The following is a 24,057-nucleotide window of genomic DNA, read 5'->3' on the forward strand; positions in this document are numbered from 1 at the left end:
TAAAGAGCTCTTTTTAAAAGTCAGATTTGAGATACAGTGTTGTTTTCAGTTTTAAAATAATAAACAGTTTTGCATGGGTTATCACATTAGGAAAGCTAATTGAGTTTTTTGCTTGATAATCTATTCAACTAAATTATGTTGATGCTGTGGGACCACAGAACACAAAACCAAGAAAGAGCTGCACTTTATTTACCCACCACAGGGATTGTAACAAACAAAACAAATTCTCCTAACAATTGTTTTATAGACTAAAAAGAGACAGTAGACAGAAATACTTTAGATCATTTCAAATATTTGTTACTGTTTTACAGTTCCTTTGCTGGAGTAATACTGAAAAAAAATAGCTTCCCTTAAAATATCCTTTTTCTCTTTCTTAGCTTTTCAAACATCCCTCTTAACCTGGTTTTGCAATTTATTGTATTATTTTTGGTTAACTAGTTTCTGTTCTTTTTATTCATATTTCATTAAGTGATATATTAAATCTTTTTCTATCTGTTTTGGATTGCTGCTCCTGACCTTTGATTGACCTACTCTGGGGATGAATCCATTTCAGTTCTTCAAGAAGAATATCCTTAAACTGTTTCCATCCATTCTGTGCCTTATCTTTACCATACCTATCCTGTCCCTGTCCGCTTCTCTTATTCTCTCTCTCATTTCTTCATATTCTGCTTTCCAGACATTTAAGCCTTTGTTTGTGAATCTACCTGCCCCTAATGGTTTCTCACCTCTGTTTTTCTTACTTTATGTTGATTGCTTGAAAAGACTGGATCAGCATGAATATTCCCTCTGGTAGTCGCTTTGATAAAGTCAGCAGTCGTTAGCCTTGTCTACCATTTCAGCACACAGCCAATCTGTGAGCAAATTTACTCACATTTTTAAAGATGCATTCATGATGTCATTATGTAAATCTGTGTTATAACAGATCTCAGAATTTGGTACTCTGTAACATACTGCATTCCTAACTTTATACCCTTTTAAGGTTTAATAACCAAACCTTATAATAAAATAATTATAAACCTCACCAATCAAATTTCACAACTAGAGTAGCTTGATTTAGCTTAACTTTCTGTAACTGAAAGCTCTCACTGGTTTATAGTGCTACACCTCCACCTTTTCCATCTTTCTTGACTTATTGAAATGCTGCGTAATCTCTCCATTAGCCATGCTTCAGTGATTAAAGTTACAGTACATCATAATCTACTGCTAATATAGTACAGTACCTTCCATTTTGGTATTTGGTTCTTCAAGCTTTTAAGTAGATTAAGGCAGGAGCACTTAATTACGCTTTTTTATGGGGTTTTCTTTTCCCCTAGGAGACTTTTTTTACTTTCATCACTTGCAGATTTTCTCTTGCAACTGAGAAATGCCTGTTGTCCCAACAAGAACAACTGGTCTTCACCTGCCTTTGCGTGAAGCTAGAAGTCTTTGCTGGGATGAGAGCCACTTCAGTTCCATAAAGACAGGATACTGATGATACTGTATTCCATGGTCCTTGATCTGTACCTCACTCCCAAGAATGGTCTCCAACAACCACCAGTTCACTTTATAATGTGAGTTTAGTGTTTCTGGTACAGATTGTTGTTGTTTTTCTGAATAGTATCTGATGGTGGTGTCCTGGGACCAACAGTACTGCCTTGAGTTTCCATGTCTAAGTTGTCTGTTTTCACACCTTGGAGTGAAGCAAGTTTGTTTGGCAATGTGTGTGGATGGCAGCTGTACGTTATTTTCTTTAACACCATGAGAACACCTCTTGTCTGCCAGCTTCAAAGTGCTGTTTGCTCTTATAATTTGAGATACAGTGCATATGCTTAGTCTTTAAATTAGTCAGAGATGACTAGTAAATACTGTAAAAAAAGCCCTACAGCATAAACACGCAATCAGTGCAACAAAAGTGGTTTTTAATGTCTTAAAGTAACTGTTTTGCTATATTACTTATAACTGCTTTGCTACAGTATATTACAATCACTTACCTCGACATTATCTCTGACCTTTCCTATAGTTTCTCCCTCATAGTATTTGTTATACAGTATAAATATATAAGTAAAAATGTGAGTATGCAAGTAAACCCGTGAGCTCAATAATTTAGCACCATTTACTGTACAGCAGTATTTCTCTACCAAGTTTGTACTTTGGCTACAGTATGTGCATATTTTTGCTCAGGCGTTTTGGCAGATTCTATCAGGTTCTATTAAGTTGCTGAGTGATTGCAGTTTTCAAGTCTACTCACAGATTTTCAATAATATTCAATTAGAACTTTGACTGGGCCATTCAAAGATATTCCAGTTCTCCTTGTAACTCACTCGAGTGTAACTCTGGCTTTGTGCTTTGAATCCCTGTCTTGCTGAAAGTTTCATTTCTGTCAATTTTAGGTGTGGAGCAGATTTTGCTCTACTTGCCTGTGCTTTGTTACTTCCATTGTTGAGAAGCAGGTCCATAACATAACACTGGCACCACCATGCTTTACATAAAGGGAGGCGATGACTGGGTGATGCACTGTAAAGTAAGCACTTGATGTAATATTTTGAATTAAGCCTAAATATTTTAATTTTGACCACAAAACAAATGTTGGGACATGCTTGTAGTATCACTTACGTAGATGCTTTGTTGAAAACTTCAGGCAATGTGTGTGTGTTTTTTTTTTCAGCAATGCTTCCTTCTTTCCAGTCTGCCACACAGGCCAGCTTTGACTTACAGTACAGACATTTTCTTCCACCTTATCCAGAGAACTCTGTAGCTTTTTTAAAGTTGCTGTTGGCCTCACAGTTAGTATCCCTAACCTGACTGCTCACTTTGGAGGGACATGTGGATCTAGGCAGTGTTTGAGTACAGTTTGGGTATGATACACGTTCCATTCCCTTGATGTTCGACTTCGCCATGCTCACAGGGATATTCAGTGTGTTTGCATCTTTTTTTTTTTTTATTTGCTTCTCTTGGTCTGTGTCTTTCTACAAATTTAACCCTAAATTGTTTTGAAACCTCCTTAGTCTTTGTGTATTTTTTACTTATAATGCATTACCTGACTGAAGCACCTGACTGAAGAGATCATTTTGTTTTCTGAAATCAAGGGAACCACAATTTCTGCATGCACTATTGACATAGACTACTCAACTAACCGTGTGGCTTGTTAAAAAAAAAATGTGCATCTTAATTAATTCATGTTTGCCACAACAAAGTGTTTGAACACTTATGCAATCGTGACATTTACATTTTTCTTTCATATTATTATTTTTTTGTTTTTTTTGCTTTGAGTGTGCAGAGAAAGGTGATTACTGTACATAACAAATACTGTATTTGCTACTTCAAAGTGTCACGACTACAGGCTTTAAAGAAACAAATTGTGAAAACTGTGTAAAGGTCTGTATTATTGTAAGTTAATCTTCATAGTAGACAGAGGTAAAACTATTTCTCCACTCCACACATTCCATTTGAAAAATAAACATTTATCTATGTCAAGTGACTGGAATGTATGTTTGATTCATTATTTTCAGAGCTGTATCATTATGATTTAAGGGCAATGCTAACATTGCTGTAATGCCAACAAACCTCAGTGCTAATCACCTAATGATGTGCAGTCAATTAAATGTCCTGAAGAACATCTTTTCCACATTTAGTGATACACGGTACTTTGGCCTGGTTGTCTTTTGTTCACGTGAGCTTCTCACAGACATTCCACTCAGCAATGCTTTTAATAGTTTTACTTAACTGATTAAGAGGAGTGTATTATCATAAAAATACAAGACCAAATGTAAATGTATGATGTATTAATAAGAGTATCATGTTGATCATAAATGACTAGCTTTATACACCTTGAATAATCCGTAAACCAAGAAACCATCCCAGAAAGCAAAATTATTTTCTGCATAAATAGTGCACAGTGATTTGCCATTGCATCTCTCAAAATACCTACAAATAACACAATGTACACATGAAAGGCATTCTATCAAGCACTGCTGCATTGGAAAAATGAATTAATTTAAAACAACTGTTAATCACCAACTGTAAAAATAATTAATGAAGGCCATAATATAAAGCTGAATGCATCCTGTTTTTTTTTCAAAGTCATAAATCACCGTTTAGATGGATTGCAAACATACTGCATTTAATCAGAAGGATCACTATAATTTTGTAATAGTGATTATGTTGGCTATCAATGTGATCGGCCGATCCTTCCAAACGAATTGCTTTTCCTTGCTGTAAGTACTGTATAACATCATACAGTGGCCAACCCCACACAAAGTGCTTTTGGTATTTCTTTGTGGCTTTTGCTGGCATTTAAGTTTTTTTCACGAATACAAGTGATCAGTTGAAGCATTCAAAGTTTTAACTTAAAAAAATACTTTAAATTGCGTTTACAGTACAGTACATCATTTTTACAATTAACAAAATAGTACATCATTGGAAGGAGGCAAATACTTATGTTTTACATATGGCAAGGCTCTGTACATTATCCAGTATCTGCGAGCAGATAAGGCAGGTATAATAATCTTATGACAGCAGTGTACAGTATGAATTAACAACATGATAAAGTGAGCCACCTGCTTTGAAATTGAGATTGTCGCCCACTAGCTATAGGTTAATTACCAGCCAAGGGACTGAACTATAAGGTCCAGAAGATGGGGGAGGAGAAAGCTTTGACTTTCTATTAGAAGCAAATAATTGCATGCTGTCCTGATATGGGTCACGCCCCTTTTAAATCAGTTCATGTAATTTCAACTCCATACATATGGATGAAGTCACATTAAAGAAGAAGTATTTTCAAAGCAAGAGCAAAGAAAAACATATAATTTCCTTTCAGCAACATTATGGGATTTAAGCGACGTGAGCAGTAGTACATTATTTTCTCATTTCCAGCTTGTCAGAATATTTTTTCTGCATCATTTCATGGATTTCAATTACCTTTGTGGGGGTTTATGTGGTTGTAGACGGCATCCTCTGCTTAGTGTTTGACAAATTAAAGGTCTTAATTCAACATGTGTGGTGCAGTATTCCCTGTAGAATTAATGATACCACTGACAGGAATGGCAGATATGGGCTGGAGCAGTCACGGTATGTAACATAGGGGCAAGGAGCTAGATTAAACATGAAAGTAGAGAGTCAGTAAGTGAAAACCATAGCCTACTAATTTAAATAGATGTGTATGGTTTGTACTGAGCAGCAGACAGTGAAATGTGCAGCGAGCTATTGTTTTTATTTTGTCTGGTTTACTTCACCATTAAGATGACCTACTGCTGATATTTTAATTTGACTGCAAGCATGGAAACTATAAACAGTCTGCCACAAGATAGAGAAGCTGCAAGTGAAGTGTGAGAGAGGGGAAATGAAATGAAAAAAATACAGATAAGGTATCAAATGATACAGAGTTAGTTATGAAATACATGGATAGAGTTTTTATTATTGCATCTTGGCACTACAGTACATGTATTACGTCATGTTATGTCAATGTTTTTATACTCTCAACACACTAGAGTTTCACATGAAACTTTGGCTACAGCTTAGAATGCAATTATGTGAAACACATATATACACCAAAAAGGTCTATGACCTAATGACAAAATAAAAAAGATATCCTGCCTAAAACTCAAACTCTGATTGGAAAAACAAAATGACAGGTTGTGTCAATACAACCTCCTAGCTGAAGAGTCTGTGTATTATTACTTGGATTATTACCATACAAATAACCAATAAAATATGAATGAAGACTAATACATAATAATATTCTTTGGAGGATGATCACAAATTATAAAAAGAAACCTTTCGTGTTATCACTGAATTGCCTCTGTCAGACACACTGAATAGCTTTCAGTGCAAGCTTGAAAAACAGAGGCTTCTTAATGACGATCATACTGTAGCTCATGGATTCAGAAGCCCTCCTCAGACTCTTTGTTTTCCTCTTCCCTTCACCCCCAACTAGCACACATGGAGATCTCACTTTGCTCCTCTCCTCTTCAGCCTCCTCTGATTATAAAAGAATGGGAAGTTCAGAAGCTCTTTCCAAGGCAGGACTGCAGGAAAGCTGACCTGACCTGGTCTCCCTTGCTACATTGAAGCATTGTGGAGAGCAGTGAGCCCTGGTGATCACTGACACATTTAATCAGTGTCTGGATCAGTGTAAGATTCCTTCCTGCTTTAAATCCTCCATTATTGTCCCTGTACTAAAGAAGGACAAAATAGCTTGTCTTAATGACTATAAACCAGTTGTTCTTAATTCCATTATAATGGGTGATATTGCCAGCAGCCATATCACCCTGCAACTCACAACTGGCAGCCCACTGAAGCTAAGCAGGTGTGAGCCTGGTCAGTACCTGGATGGGAGACCTCCTGGGAAAAAACTAAGGTTGCTGCTGGAAGTGGTGTTAGTGAGGCCAGCAGGGGGGCGCTCACCCTGCGTTCGATGTGGGTCCTAATGCCCCAGTATAGTGACGGGGACACTATATTGTAAACAGGCACTGTCCTTCGGATGAGATGTAAAACCGAGGTCCTGACTCTCTGTGGTCATTAAAAATCCCAGGGCGTTTCTCGAAAGAGTAGGGGTGTTACCCTGGCGTCCTGGCCAAATTTCCCATTGGCCCTTACCAATCATGGCCTCCTAATAATCCCCCTCTATGAATTGGCTACATTACTCTGCTCTCCTCCCCACTGTGAGCTGATGTGTGGGGAGCGTTCTGGCGCACTATGGCTGCCGTCGCATGATCCAGGTGGGGCTGCACATTGGTGGTGGTGGAGGGGGTCCCCATTACCTGTAAAGCGCTTTGAGTGGATTGTCCAGAAAAGCGCTATAAAAGTGTAAGCAATTATTAATTATTAGTTATTATTATTAATGAGGATTTTCAAATATATGGGATTGAACCCAGGGCCGCAGCCCTGTTAGGCAGCAATACTAACCACTGCATCACCATGCTGCTGTGTAATAATTAAATCATACAAATGTATGCACAGTTGTGCTAAGACATCATGCATTTTTCAATGCTGTACTCTTCTCTCTCTATGCCTTCCTGTCTGCATGCAGAACTAAATGTTCAGATAACGTTCTAAGGGGTGGCACATGTTGGAACTGCTGCTCTAGTGTGAAAATTGGCTCTAGTGTCAGTGTTTGCATGTATGTGTCTGCCCTGTGATGTACTGGTGTCTCCTCTAGGGTGTATTCTGCCTTGTACCTGTTGCTTGCCAGTATACTGTAGGCTTCGGTTCCCCCATATGTGTCAATTAGATTTGGATTATAAATGTGATGGACTGCTTCTTATAAAACTTCTTTGTTCATATATAGTTGACCTTGAATTGTTGTGATCATGTTTTTTTTAGGATTTTTATTGATGCGAAGTCAAGATTATAAACTTGGTTTCTTCTCAACCACACACAATTATATTAATAACAGCCAATGCTGTTATAATAGTAGAAAACATTAGCCAAGGTCTTGAGAACATACAACATGCACATATTTCAGCTGCTGATTGTATCTAAAATGTCTAAGAGTTTTGCTCAGAAATATACAGTATGTATTCATTTTTCAAGGTTTCAATAGGTACCCTTTTGAACAGCAGCGAAAGTAAAATACCCTATTCCAGCTGCAAAAAAAAATGAGTTAGGCACTTCTTTGAAGTGAGGTGCCATTTATTATTAAGTGCCTTTAAGAAATTCAGCATTAACTAAGAATTATTCAAAATGCTTTTAAATAATCCTAAACCTTGTTATAAATGTTGTTACTGCCTTCAAGGTAAAAGCTTATATGTGCATTCATTATGAGCCAAGATTACTTAGTTCTGTAAAGCTATTACAAATCCTGAGTGCTGTGGTGAGGACAATCAACTTCAATTCCACAGTCTTATTTTAGATGTAAATTACCTCAGAGTTTAACAAAAATGTCATCAATCAATTCAGGACAAGTTAATATAAAACATTCTACAATTAAAATAGTTATTAGAAATTTCAGATGAAGTACAAATTAAGAACTGAATAGGTTTGGAGGGCACTAGCCCAGAAAGTAAAAAATTAAATCAATATTTTGGGTACAGGTATATCATGTCTGATTGGACCTTGGATTTCAACCACCATCTCAGAAGCATCTCTGACCGTATGGACCACACAACCTTATGTACTGAAACTGCTAAACTAAAGGAATGGTTTCATGCTGGAAGGAGTTTGATTTCCCTCAAGTCCTGCAGAATACAACTATAGTCTCATTTTATACTATGGGGCTCAAAGATTTAAGCCTTTAGACTATGTTGCTATCTCCAGAAACAAAGAACTTAGACAGCTTGCAGGTGAATTTTAGGCCTGTCACATACCAAAACTAATATTTGGACACTTCACACCAGCCAAAATAAACTGAAATTAAGCCACAGTTGACATTTTCTCTCAGGTATGTATATCTAGGTATGAAAGCTCTATCTAAAAATGTTTGGAACAGAATTATGTAACTTATCCATTATCACTTCTAGTTTTTTCTGGAAAAATTTGCGGAAACTGGAGTCTATCCCACAAATTTAGGGCAAAAAGCATAACACCCTGGACTGGACACCAGGCAATTGCAGGCATACTAACACGCACATGGAATTTAGAGAGATGAATCCAGGCAGTATAACTTTGGAAGGCAGCAAGAAACCAGAACACCTGAGAAAACCAAGGCAAACACATTACCTCAATTATAAATTGAGGCCAGAGCCCATGCCACCCATATGTAATATTGTGTTCATGCACATAACCCCCAATGAAGCATGAATGAAGGAAAGCATATAACACAAAGTTTTCCTAATTGTATAATGAAATCTGCTTAGAAACATCAAAATACGTCACACTGTAATCTTAATCTTAAATTGAACTATTAATCATGGTCTGTGATGACAATCATAACATGAATTAACTGGATTATAAGAAACAACAAAAATATTTTGTGGTCTAAAAACCTTTTCTTGTTTGTGTGCAAACATACTTCCTTATAAATTACATGCAAAATAAAACAAACCATATAATAGCTGACTTCTGAGAATAAGATAAATATAAATATAATCTTGGTAAACACTGTAATGGACACACAGTATGTATGGATTAAAGCAATGTAAAGCTATAAAATTTAAAATACTAGCTCACCCACTCCCCCATAGTTCAGAAATCAGGGATTATGAAAGGCAATTATGATGAGAGAAATATTGGGGTAAGTTTGTACTGTTTATGGGAATACCAAGGGACTAATCTGAGGGAATTTATGCACTATTTAATTTGCCTTGAACAGAAATTTGCTGATGAACTTTCAATGTGTTGATCAGATTTTCACAAGCCGAACTGCTTGTACGAGACTGTGATAACTATCGGTGGAAATAGTATTTAGTGGAGTTTCTCTGACCACGTCTCAAGGGTCACAGGCGCCTAATTGAACTGCCAGCATGAAATTCAATATAATGAACTTTTTGTTGTATACAGCAATTACAATCAAATTTGAGACAGTGGAAAATGGCAGCACAATCGGTTTTGAGAATTCCTTCATCTCCCAGTGACAGCTGTCTTGTTCTGAAGGAACATTGCTGAATGGTCGATACTGAGCAGTTCATGAAGATTGATGCCCAAATTAATTTGTTTATAAAATGTTTACTTGCCTTTTTTCAGGTGCAGGCCAAGGCTGTAACAATGGAGCACTTTAAAGAGTAAAAAATAGAACTTGTGTGTAACTGCCATTCAGCACGAATAACAAAATATCTGTGTAATTGCTTTCCTTTGCCCTCATGGTATTTTATCTCTGTATTGCAAAAATAAGGAATCGCCTGGTATTCTAAGCTTCTGTAGACAAGAGTTTTGTGTTAATCGGGCTTTTAACTCATCACATTAAAATGGTGAGATGTTAGAATTTTGGAATTTTTATCGACTGTTGAAATTTGACCCTAAGTGAATCATGCATTTCGTTAAGTCCCTCATAATTTTCACAGATGTCCTCTGCTTCTCTTACAGGATATCGGGATCTCCTGTGTAATTTCAAACTCTGGCGCCCTCTGTCATTTTAATCATGTGCGAATCGGGCATGTTTGCTAAAACTGACACGATATTAACAGCCTTAATCTGAAAGCTACTTTTCTGTGAAGTGAAAACATGCAAAAATGAAAAAACTGGGAGCTTACCTGAACATCTAAACATCTTAATACCAATATCATTAATACAGCACTATCTTTCAAAACAGAAGGTTCATTAAAATAAAAGCATTTATTTTCAACTATTCAACAGTTGCCACACAGCAGTTTGAGTAATCATTCTTAGGTTTTGCAGTTTCTTTTATTATTAAATATTATTATTTATTGTGAATGTTTTAGGGAAAACAGCTTTTCTTATTTCTTACTGGCTCATTTTTGACAAATAATGCACAAAACTACATCTCCTGCTAAAACATACAATATTTATTTGCTTACGTAGACTATGTCTGTGAGATTACTGCATTGCTTCCGCTTTTAACAAATTCCAAGGACCTCCTTAATTTTAGTTCTATCTGAATCATTCTTATATCTAGATGTCTGCACTATCGGAAGCAACATTAAATAATTTATGTTACCTTAACATTTTATTATTTTTGATAATAAGCACATAAGAAGGTCACAAATGAAATCAAGCCATTGATCAAAGTTTCTCTGGACTGATTTCAGAGCAACGACGTCCTTTTGTAATATGATGACCAATATTGCATTTTGAAATTTTATATATATATAACCATTCTGTTTTGTATCTGCTGATTTACAAGTACTGTATAGATCATCAACTGTGTAAAAAAAAATCACAAACACAACACATTGTACATTCTGATTTTTAAATTTTCTGTACATCTTCATTTGCTAATCTTCCTATTGTGGTATCAGCTATGGGCTTGTTTATCAGCGATAACAAAGCCGTTATCATTGATATAGGAAGACTGGTTATCCTAATATAGTTTTCGATGGTAGTCCTATAATGACAGCATATCATCTCAACTTGAGCATTCACCTCTTATCACTAGTTCTCTGTCCAAAGAAATGCAATACATTGAATGCTTACTGTCTGCAATGTGAGATTTAATCTTTCATAATTTACTTTATCAATAGATAAAATAAAATAGATTTTATAAAATAAAAATACCATGTCATGTACTCTTGTTTACAACTTGGAATATCCTGTCTACAGTAGTTAATTCTATTCATCAAAGACTATGTGTGATAGAATTATAATTATGATAGCTTTCTTATTTGGCTAATTAATTCATCCAAAGTAACTTACAGTACGTACGTATGTACTCGTTCATACAGATGGGTATCTTACTGGAGCATTCTGAGTGAAGTACAGTATGTTACTCAAGGATAAAGCAGCAGTCTCTCACCTGGGATTCGAACTTACAGCTACCCAGAATTCTAACCACTGCTCCTATATAAACAATGCTAACTGGAATAGCCATTATAAATGAATGAAAAATACTTATTTCACAGATCAGTATTCAAAAACCTGAAAATGACTGACATCACCCACGCAGCCCAAATAGCAACTTCAGGCTCATTCAAGAACTCCAGGACCCAAGGACACACATGTCAACACGTGCAAAATTAGTTTACTCATAAATATGTGAGGCGTTTGGCAAGAAACTGCGTAACCATATTATTAAAGCTGATACCCTGAGGTACTCATCAAACACATTTGATGACAATTCTCCTAGCTAGCACATGAGGAGTAGAAGCCAAAGCTGTTGTAATCTGGGACCTTTGTCATGGTCCTAAAGATGACAGTAGAAAATCACTTCCTCTCTTGACTAGAAGTTTCAGCTTGCCACTCTGATATGGCGTGAATCTCACTACGGCATCACTTCCAATATGAACAGCAGTAAAAAGGATCAGGATACTCACTATACTGACAGTTCCTTCCCATGAATTCTCCAGGGCATTCACAGGAGTAGTTGGCAACCATGTCTGTGCAAATCCCTCCATTTTTACAGGGATCGTTTTCACATTCATTAACATCTGAAAAGCAAGCAAAAGTTAATTAATTTGTATACAGACAGATGGCTAATTAGAAGAGTTTTTGTACGATTTTTTTGCAAAAAGACTGATCCCCTCTTGATAGAAAAAATAAACTGCATCATGTTTATTCATGTAAGTAATAATTCCTAATTATTATCGGCTTCAAACACTTGCATGGTGATGGCATAGCATTTTGTATATACTGTATGTGTAATCCCAAGCAGAGATACCACTACTAGTGTGATAAGCTTTTGAATATTTGACAAAACTAAACAAAATCATTTGGGTACAATGAATTACAAAAGCACTTCAGATCCTCTTGTGAATACAAAAATTGATTGCTGAGCAACTAAACTTCACACAACTTGAGGCTCAACACCCAAACTTGGAGCATTTGGAGTAAAATAAACTATTTCACACAAATAATCTTCAGACACTATGACACAAATGGCATTAGCTGTTTTTTTAATAAAAAATATGAGAGCTTGCCATCAGACAGCATGACATACAAATAAAACACATGATAGAGTACCTATCAAGAAAAAGGAACAAACTGTAAACACTACGGCACTTCTTCTAGTTAAAATATTCCTCAAATCCTCTGCATATATATTAATCAGATACTGTATATTGGTGACTTCCTAATTCACAAGTAACTCTCATCTGTATACAAGTTATATATCTTATATGGATTTCTAAAGACAAATACACCAAACCCCTGATATCGTTTCCAAGATTATCGCCACTTGTTAAATCTCCATACCTGCTCTTGCATGCTGCACCAATATAATTCCTGATAAGACAACTGAAGTTTACAAGACACTTTCATAGACGTGTCCTGCAGTCATTTCTTTCTACAAGTCAGCTGCTCCAACACAGACAACAACAACTGGATCCATCCTAGTTCTTGCCAGGAGGCTGTCTACGCATTGGACACCAGGTAGGCAACACGCCTCATGAGATTGCTATTAACTGTGTACTGTCTACACCTCTAATAATGGAATCTCCCTTTAGCACTGCCTCCTATTTACTGAAGGGAGCAGGCTCCTGGCTATCCTGGGCTCATCAATCCTCCAATTTTCTCCACTCTGTATGTACTGTGGGTCTTCTCAAACAAGGTTCAGAAGTGGGTGGAGTCAGTAATCTCTGAAAATGCCACAGCGAGACATTTCTTTCCCTAAAAGCTCCGCTGTAAGCCCACCATTATTACTTTTTACTCTTCCAGAGCTGCGTGAGAATGCGACGCTTGCATTAGCGACTGCAGCTGAGTCCGATTTCGGCTCAGCTGTAAGAATTCCTCACGCGGCTGCACGGGTGTTTAGCATGATTTTCACCAATGGCTCAGGCGTTTTTCTCCGCTCTCCAGAGAGCAGTTTTTCTCCACGTTTGCGCAGGGCATTGTTTTTCTTTCTTTTCTTTTTTCTCTCGGTGTCTGAATAGCATTAGCGGTCGCCTGTCACGCTAATCTCCCATCAGTGTCTCTGCCTATCTCATAGAGACATCGACTCAAACCAGCGTTCACTGCGGCTCCGAGAACCACATTGTTACACTGCGTACTGTATGATATTTACAGCCTTCCCCGTAACTGCTGACTATGGTTACTCTGTTTTCTCCTACTCCGACTTCCCTCTCTTTTTCACACCCTCAGCCGGAACCTTGTGTTTCTTTTCTTCTCTTTTTAGCAGGGAATAAACCTTTACTCGTTCATCTTCTCCTACTACACTAAGATCTACACAAAATGTCATTGGAATCACAGAAAGTGAGCTTAACAATGGGGATGAAAATAATGGAAATGCACTGTTCTGGAGAAACAGGAAAGATAGTGTCAGGTGTAGTGTTATATGCTGCATGTATGAATACATATGTAGATTATAATTCAACACCACATAATGGTATTAAGAATTTAGGTGCAAATAAAGAAGTAAGGTGTATGGGAGACTTCAACTTTGCCCTCACAGACTGGAGACAAACCTATAGCAAAGTCAGCAGCAGAAAATGGTAGAAATGGTAGACTTGGGTACTGTTTGCTTTCTTACCCAGTTTTTCTGAGAACCTACAAGGGGAAATTCTTGAATTGATCTTGTCTTTTTTTAACAAACACAGAATAAGGTAACCCGAGGTAAGAGAATCAATTGAGAACTGGGCTGTGAAGTATATTTTGAAATCCTTCAGGTTTCGTCGAAAAGAAAAAGCCTACAATTGCTGGAAAGCAAACTTTGAAGGAACAAGGCACAATTTAAGATAAGTTTTTCTTATAAAATTATTTTTAAGATGTCTTAATTTATAGTGCTTATTTTTGCATTAACTTAGAGAGTCAAAGAACAAATACAGCACTTTCATAATCAGTGGGTGTTAGCAGAAAGAAAATTTAAAGGAAAACTTAAATATGTGAGGAAATGAGAACTTTTCTCACAATTTACAGAAAACAACTTTATTTTTGTATATTTAGTATGTAGTTCACCGTAAACAGCTTTATAAAATGTTCTTTTTCAAGGGCATTTATAAAAAATAGAATGTCTTAATGCAGTACCTAAGAAATTGAGGTGAAAAGTACAATCTGAATTCTCATTTTGTCAACTTGGTGATGTTAGGAAATTAAATGCATTTAAGGAAATGCCAAACAGCTGGGTCTGTTCTTTGTTTTCTGTGCTAAAAGGCCTAAGACACAGCATCCTGTGTTGACTTAGTAAATATTTAACTAGGCTTTGACAGAAACAGCCGAAGCGTTGTACACCAAGCTGTAATTCTGCCTTTCTAGAAGGTGTCTAAAAATCTTTGCGGACTGGTAATGATTCACATGATTTTCTGGAAAATTTAGGTTTTGCATCGTACAGTTTTTAAATGGGGGGAAAAAGGCGGCCAAAAAACAGAAAAGGTTTAGATACAATTTCAATTCATTTTGCAGCATTAGTTTTAAAAGGAGATAAAAACCTGTATTGAGAATTAGCCACTGATTTAGCAGACAAGATTAAGAGACAAGATTTAAAGAAAACAATAAGTGAAATTAGTGATGAAGTTCCATTCATTCTCTGCTTATTTTAATGTTTAGTTTTATCCAGGTGACACTGCAACTGCATAGCTAATCTTTTATTTCTGCATCCCTTTAAGGACTTCTGATTAAGTTATTTCTGATTCAGAGGCCACAACAATTCCAGGACCAGGACATTTCTGCACCATTATCAATATCAGCTTTCCTAAATGTGGTTAGGAAGGAAAATTAATCTTGCATTCCAGTTCCTGCTTCAAGGTGCAAGGACCTTGGACACTTTTGTTTTGCAGTATGGGGAATGCCTTGATTTACCTACTGTACATCAGAGCTCTCATTTTCTGAATTGAACACATTAATTAAAGACATTTTACTAATTAGATTTTTGAATTGATTGTTTTGCATTACTTAAATGTTTAGGGATGTTTTCAAGTTATTCATAGGTTTATAAGCAAATAGAATTCCCCAGCTTTTCAGGAGCTGAAAAATGTACATTTATACAAATTATTGTGCCAGTTATTGCTTTTCTTTTAAAAAACGTGGGTCTCATTTGGAGTGGAAATACTGTAAGTTAAACAACATTTCAGCCTTAAGGAGGCAAAATCACTATCTGATGTAAAACATACTGTAGCTGTCTGAGGTGCATGAGTATTGTTTGGCTTCTGAGCACTAAACATATTCACTCATCAAGACAGAAATATAAAATGGTTTTCTGGCTCAATGATCTGTCCATCAGTTCCTCCCGTAACCTGACAATGAGTACATCCTTAAAAACAATTTAGAGTGTGAGATTCATACCACTACAGTACACAATCACAACAAATACCTTCAGCATTTGCAGAAAAGTCATTAATGGTCACAAGCAAATTATCCTCAACCTGAGCAATTCAAGATCTGAGATGATTTAACTATGAGCAGATTAATACCGAACGTTATATAACACAACATTACACAACACATATAGTAACAGTTTCATATAATATTTTAAGACATTTCTATTAAATCTATTACAACACAGCCGTGTGCACAGTACAGAGCACATTATTGTGCTCTGGCAGCATATGGTGATATGTTCATAGTATATTCATGTATGATGACACAAAATGTTTAAAAACATTACAGCTGTCACAACCTGGTAGGTTAATTCTGTTAAGCTCAATCACACTTTCCATGAGGCATGGGAGGAAATTGGGCACCATCTTGATCTCAGATGAGCTGTGACAATATTGATGTGAAAAATGTTACCTATAATTTAAAGATATTTGGCAATGATACAGACGTACACACAAGCTTAGCCAGTCTGTAATGGAATACTATCCCTTTCTTAATTGAAAAAGAGAAGGCTGGTGACAACAGAAGAAAAAAAATAGAGACAGAAGATGTCACCAGTATGAAATGTTCTGGGAACAATTATAAACAGGACAAAACGTCACAAGAACAAATTGCTGTGGGGAGGAATTGTCACTTGGAAAATTGACGCTGCTGTGAATTGTGGTGGGGAAGAACTGCCACTACGATGAAATGCTGTGGGAAGAAACGATCACCGGGATGAATTGTTATAGGGACAAATTGTTGTGGAGAGAGGAATTGTCACTCGGATGAATTATAGTGGGAACCAATTATCACTAGGATGCATTGTTGCCAGGACAATTAATCAGGGGAGTGAATTATCACTGGGATCAATTGTTGCCAGGACCAATTTTCGGGGATGAATTGTTGTAGGGAAAATTGCCATGGAGCCATTCTGGCCTGCTCTAAAAACATTCTGACATGAACTTCAATAAACATACAGTACTCTGACAATATCACTAGCTGGTCAGCACCATGACACCCCCGTGCAATTATCCCTTATTCCTCCCACCTTAGGAGGCGGCTTCCTATCAAAATCTATCAGACAACCTTAGATCAAGATAAGCCAATCAGTCATGTTTTTATGTAGTTATGTTCTAAATCTGCAGGTTCTTTTCAGTTCGACTGCTCACACTACAGTATATCACGTCAAAGGTGCAGCCTAAACTGGGGTTACAACACCAGAGATGTTATTTGATTTGTGATCATAAACCTTTAAGATGGAATCTTATTTTTAATAACTAGATGGAGGTAAAGCTACTGCAACTAATGGATTTCTTGAACATAACCTTGACCTCTGAAGGCCACATTTCTTATAATGTTAACAATAGCTTACTTTCCTTAAAAAAAGCAGTTAATATCAGTTTTCGCATATTTTGCCAAAGGAAATGGAATATTAAAAATATTATATATAAAAGTTTTAAAGATATCCACTTCAAAATTGTTGAATGGATTAGAAGGAAGTATTTTTACAAAAGTTTTCACCAACACCAATACAAATCATTAATTAGACTTATTTTCAAACTGCTGTACAGTATATACATGGTACAGTATATGTATTTTTTTAGTGAGGGTTTTTTGCCTTCTCCAGTGAATTCTCACTTATTCTTCACACATCTGGATATTAAATATCTATATCTCTGCAGAAACTCAGATTTCATTTTCCCTTTAAAGCATGACATCTGTCTCCTTAGTATAGCAACAACGTGTGCACAAAATATAATGTCAAAGCTGTCAGCCCTGTTCTAATTATCAACACAGCAGGGCAAACCTGGATACTAGAGAAACATAACATGTCATATTTATAGTTCTGTTTTGCATGCTGATGAATTCAGTTAAATTAAATCAAACAAAAGCTCTTACACTTGTTTGCAAAATGTATTTTGGTCAGATTCATATTTAGATCTGCTTTTAGATCTGTGTGGGACACATCTACAAACACAAAACTGCCCAAAGATAAAAGGTCATGTTCGTACACTGAAATGTGAATGTCATATTGAATAAGAATGGCAATAACAAAAAAGCCTTCATCTGAACACGATCAATGTCTAAATAATAATAACTAGACTGGAAGAAACCTAAAAACTAAAAGAAAACAACTCCAAAAACGTAATTGCATTAATAGGCTGCTTGTTATTGCTTTGATACAAAATGCACTGGGAAGCATTAATAATACTACAAATACCATTAATTCCAACACTTATTGTGTATTTAATACCACTTCTTATATGTCTAAAGCCACTTGGGTCTTAACCTTCCATTAAATATTCATTAACCTAAAGTAGAAAATAGTGGCTACACTATTATTGTACTGTCATTGAGTATTATAAGGACTGATCATGCGCACATAAAAATCAATAGTTCTTTTCTTGCCCACTCTTTCCTGATGATAGAACAGTGAGCAATCTTTGTTTTTAAAAAGGTGGGTTGAAATATACTGAACACAAATAGAATCAACACTGGGATCATCTTTCAAACAAAATGAAGATGCGAGTCATTTCCATGAAGTGACAGTGAAAAAGGCACTAGTATGCTCATACAGTACATTCCACACCACAGGGACTTGGAGCTGAGAGTGTGCATGAAAAGCACAATTCTGTATATGATAGGACATATAACTCCCCATTGGATTCCTTTTTCCTATTTTCTGGAAAGAAGAAAAAAAACTAAAATGGAGGAGATACCACATGGCATTTATATACAGTATACAGTATATAAAATAAGCATAACACAATTGCAGGAGCAATGGACTGAAATGTACATCTTGGCTTCAGTAGTTGTTGCCTTAATTCTTGAGATTCAGCATTCTTCATTTTATTCAAAACCTGCTTATTTGTGGGAAAATTGATTATTCTTTCGAAATTCCATTTTCACAAGAAAAGTCTTTCTTGTGGTCCAAGAAACTGGTCCAAGAAACTGGTCCAAACTACCATGAGAGGCTGAACTGCAGTGTGAACACATTTATACATCATATACAGTACCTACAGTACAGTTTATACAGTATATCCCTAAGCCATCTGCCTTATTATCCTCTTTACCATATACTCATTATTATCCTCATTACCATAAGGTCCTTAACCTTAGCTGTTCCACCTTTAGCTAATGTCACATTTAATTCGCTGGAAGACCTCTTTAAATCCATGTACTTTTATGACAATCTAAAATGGCTGCCGTTGGTGCATTTTTAAGTTCCCTTAATCTTCTAACAGACTCTACCAGTCTCAATGTAACATTTCAGTTGTCTCACCTGAGACTTTAGCAATCGAATATCCATTCCTATGATAATTTAGCTCTATATTTATCTATCTAGAATGTCTATAGCATAAAAAGGTTCTTTTCTTTTTCATTTATTTGTACGTTACAATCTAAAAACTCGAATCTCCTTTGAAAAATATTAGAAATATAAAGGTTATTTTCAGAAATTAACCTACAAAAAATCTATAGATACAGTAGGCTTGAATGCTATTGATTCCTTTGCTGCAGTTTCCAAGACTATTCTGTGGTTTGTCTTGAAACCCTTATTTGAAATTGCACCGACAACTTACACAACTGGGATAGATCCCAGTGCATGTGCCAGTTTAGTTCTCAGGACTGCTTACTGTTTTTTTGCTCTTAGAAACTTCCAAGTTTTAAAATGCATTTTATGTCAATAACTGTGGTACTGTTCTTTTTCCTACCTCAGTGGCCTAATTATTCCGTATTCCTTCTTTTTTGCTTTCACTTTGCTCCGATCCCCATGAGGTTTTCAAGCCTGCTGCAGTACCGCAGGAGGTTGCCATATCATGATTCAGTCCTTTCATATGACACTATGGCTCTGGGGTTCAGAATGCCCTTTTGGAAGAAACACATGCTGATTGACACTATGCACTGTACAGGATATATGTCATAAATCTAATAAGCCTTTTCATGTGATATTTAAATGGTCTTTCTGTGTTCTGTGCTACACAATGCTTGTGCATGATGATCAGTATTGAACTGCTTAATTGATTGATTCCTTGATGTCACTGCATTAACAGTACTATAATTAGACATCTAGAACAGCTGGTGGCACTGCAATTTGCTTTAAAGACATTACACTGTATATAAAGTACACTTATAGACTGTGTGAAGTCTTGCAACTACTCTAGCTTTGCCAAAAATGAGACAGTATGGACGTAAGACACAATATAACACATTTTATGAAGAAACTATAAAAACCCTTGGAAATATCAGCATATTATGAAAACATTTTATGAGAATAAAAGAAGAATCTTATTGCTAGATTTTGAGTTAAATAAAATATGACAGTACAAGGTATCCACGCTTAATGTCCCCGCTTTTACACCATTTATATTTTATGACTGTGGACATAAAAATGTTCAGACTTTATGCCCAAAGGACGTAAACTGAACCTTAAGTCCAGAGTGTAAAAAAATGGCAAATTTGTAAAATCATCATACATTTTGTTTGTATTATATAAAGAAATCATTATAGATATATTATTACTGTATTATAGCTGTATGTGTTTGAAATGTTTATGCAATCTTTTCTATTCACAAACTTTACATCCTGAAAAACTAATGGAGTGGCATGAGGCACAGACTGTTGCTCCTTAAGTTAAAATGTTAGTAATCTTACTCTAATCTTACAGTAATCTTAGTAATCTTACAGTATAAGATATCCTTATTTATCTTCTGTACAGTTCTATGAGCAGCTGTAGTGGCTCTAATATGACCTACCATAATATAACTTTATGTAGTATCATACTCTATATACTTTGATTTTAAAAATACTTTGCTGTGTGTTGCTTTCTTCTTTGTGTGTGCTGTATATGTGTGATACACCACTCATCACCAGTAATCATTTTGTTTAACCCAGGAAACTGAATGATTTTCAACACAGAAAATATGAATGTACACTACAACAGACTTAAGTAATCATTCTCTGGTCCCTATTACTGTTGAAACTATACATTGAGTATTTCAACAATTTGGAGAAATATGTTGCATTTAACGTCATCCAGGAAAAAATTACATCCTCCTCATTAACCCCTATGTCCATTATTTCTTATGGGAAATACTTTCCTGCTTCATCAATTAGTTTAACGTTGATTCACTTGAAATCACCCTTTTCAGGTCCTCATTTTGGACATCAAATGGAGACCCCTGTATTTCATTTTATGACTCTTTTAACATGGAAGATCTTGGTCCTTTAAAGATGTTTTTTTCATTTATAAACCTACGCATGTTTGATTGAGAGACACACAATGCTATCTGCTTTCACCACATCATGGGCATCCTGGTTATTTCCCAATGGAGAAATGCCCAGTACTCTTTTATTGACTGTACAGTTACATCTGAATACTCAAGAAGGATTTAAACATAGAAACATAAATGGCTTTTGACTTAGGAGAGCATAGAAAATGTTTAATCTTCCCTCACACTTTATTAACATCTGTCAATTGGCCTAGTTATGTCAGAAACATTCCAATTTTGGAAAAATGTTTGCTTTCTTTCACTTTTGCTAACAAAGTTAAGCTTTAAGCATACAGAACAATCAGACAAAGTGACTTTGTCATACAAATTAAATTAAAGAAATGAAACATTCCTTAATGATTAAACTTATACAAATGTATCAAAAATATGTTTGTTACCAAATGGGTAACTTTTCATCTAATACTGTAGTTTAGGAAAAGATAATTCCACTTAATATCACTAAACCAGGTTGTTATTATATTGTATGGCAATTCATAAACATTAAAGTGCTCTAATGAGCTTGTTAACAGCTATTAAGCTATCAGTAGTTTTCTTAAGTATATATATTGGTCTACTGCTGACAAAAAGCTAATTAGCATTAACTAATTTTGCCTCATTAACTGTTAAAATGCCACTGATTTATTGCTTTTTTCATACTGTTTTCTGTGTGTAGTGAGGTAATGAAAATGCAGTAGAGAAGCAATGATAAGTGCCTAATTCAAATGTTTAATGATGGTAGTCTGTTTTCTACTGAGAAGAGATTTTGTTTATCAAGGTAGGAGATAAAACGTGTCTCCTTCTCATGTTAAGAAAATACTTTAATGTTGTACTGTTGTTGTACAGTAAAACTACAAGTTGAAGTTACATGAAGTAAGAAGGCAGAGAGACTAAAAATAGTAAGATAAAATGGAAAAGCACCTGCTTATTACAAGACCATCTATAGATGATATCAGCAGCCTATGTCTGTAGCACTGTAGTCCAGTCCCAGCACAGAAATTGTTTTAGGACATCCTAGGAATTGTGTTTACAGGCACAGTCTTCTGAAGAATATGAAAAAAGATTGAGTTGTCAAGCCCTACTGTCCTTTATGCTGGGCATAATTTGGGCAGCTACTGGAAACTGGTAGGTTTTGCTCTATTGATCTGTCAGGATTTTTCCTGGAAGTGTTCCTTCCTGTCTCTAACGGTTGTCAACTCACAGAAGCTGGCAGTGTTTTTTTTATATATATAAGATGAACGTGCCTCAGTTGGTTCGTCACAACTCAGTTGTGATCTGGCCATTAGATACAAATATAAATGGTTATTCCCAGTACATCCTTCTGAAAGTGTCTCAGTAAGTACAGCTCTTCTCAGGATGGGATTGTGATCCCACAAGGAAGGCCTGTTGATCTTGTCCTCTCCGTGTTAAAGCAGTTTACTATGCTGAATAAGGCAAAGGCAAAGCAGGGGTTTCTACAAACTATTAGCCCCACAATAGTTTCATCATTAAAAGGTGTTTGCATTTATGGCAAGATATAAAGCTTTCATGTTTGGTATGTTTTTTTTTGGGGGGGGGGTCAATGGAATTAAAGTTACCAGGTCCTTGTCCTTTTGTGTGAAAACTGGATTCAGGCAATTCCCAAAACATCTCGATTTTTGTTGACATGAACAAAACATGCCCCTGTAGGTTTACAAATAAATTACTTCTGGATCATTATACTGTACAAGTTCCTTATTTGCATCACATTACATATTGAAACAAGGTTTTCAGAAAGTAAAACAATTGCTTTCGTGATAATTTCTGTATACCGAATATTTAAAAGTGTAACTGATAATGCACCACCTAGTACTGAAATTTAAGGAAGTGTGCTTCACACAATGATATATTTCATGAAACTTAATGACATAATGAACAAAATTAATAAATCAATTCAAAATCATGAACTGATTGTTATGCTAACACAAGTGGATGAAATCTATAGTAAATTGCTGTTCTTTTCATTCTGTTACATCGACTTCACATTCCAGTGAAAAATTTTGCAAATATATTTAATGCTTGGATCTGAACTTGGAACTATATTTTTTTCTTTCAAACTAATTTCTTGGTTTGAATATTTTCCATTTCCCTGATGTCCAGAACATCTGTGGTGTGCTGTTATATACTGTATGTGCAGATGTGTACTAAGCTTAAGAGATGACATTACAACAGCCATATTTGTTTTCTGAGCTAAAGCACACACAGTTCAGATCAACTTTTATATTTGTTTCATCTCTCTTCAGTCCAGGAAGCTTTATTTTAAAGCAAATACGTCCATGAAATACTGAATGAGGAGGTTTCACAAAATAAGAAGTCTCAGGTAAAGCAACTACTCCAGTAGCTTAGGTGTAAAAGAGCACATTTCCTAAGAATGTGCAAGATAAACCTACTGTACCTAGATTATCTAAACCTAATTGAAAGGTGTATTATTCTTGAAGAATAATGTATTTTTATATTCAAAATGTAATTAAAAAAAGAAAACAGACTATTTGGTACTGCTTTTTAACAAAACATTATTATGAATCAGTTCTAGATTTATTTGCTGTGCTCTACAAGGAAATGCAACATGGCATAATATCATACAGAATACGATACAAGCAATCATATCAAATGCTGCTGAAATATAACATCATATACTGTACAGTATGTTTTAATAACTCTTGAATAAACACATTTTTTTCATCATAAAAACCGTTACAAATTAGAAGAGGCCATTCAGTCCATCTAGCTTGTTTGGAATCTGAAGAAGTTTGACTTTGCAATTCCTTTAAGGATTTTGAACATTATGTCTTATTCATAGGTTGTGACTTCAAGCTCAGCATTTCTCATTTTATGTATATACTGTACTTTCAGTTTTTGCTTGTTTAGGGTAACATTCTACAGCAATATTAATTCTATATTAATTAATGTCATGTGCCAGGTGTTTGTCCAGTATTACCCTTTGTCTAAATCTTGTTGAATATCCTCGAGTATCTTCTGCAAGAATATAATATAGTTATAAATTAGGAAGAGCATTGAT

At 35.7% G+C, this 24,057-nt stretch overlaps 1 protein-coding gene across 2 annotated transcripts in view; it reads right to left on the reverse strand.

The window, feature by feature from the left end:
* Positions 1–24,057, reverse strand: part of edil3b (EGF like and discoidin domains 3b) — a 267,283-nt gene that overhangs the window by 121,323 nt on the left and 121,903 nt on the right. For both annotated transcript variants that reach the window (XM_088630643.1, XM_088630642.1), the window contains exon 5: positions 11,841–11,954. In XM_088630643.1, coding sequence (XP_088486769.1) covers positions 11,841–11,954 — 114 coding nt within the window. The remainder of the gene's footprint in view (positions 1–11,840; positions 11,955–24,057) is intronic.

The sequence above is a fragment of the Lepisosteus platostomus genome, chromosome 4 (assembly GCF_059453375.1).
Source record: "Lepisosteus platostomus isolate fLepPlt1 chromosome 4, fLepPlt1.hap1, whole genome shotgun sequence".
In the NCBI taxonomy this organism is placed as follows: domain Eukaryota; kingdom Metazoa; phylum Chordata; class Actinopteri; order Semionotiformes; family Lepisosteidae; genus Lepisosteus; species Lepisosteus platostomus.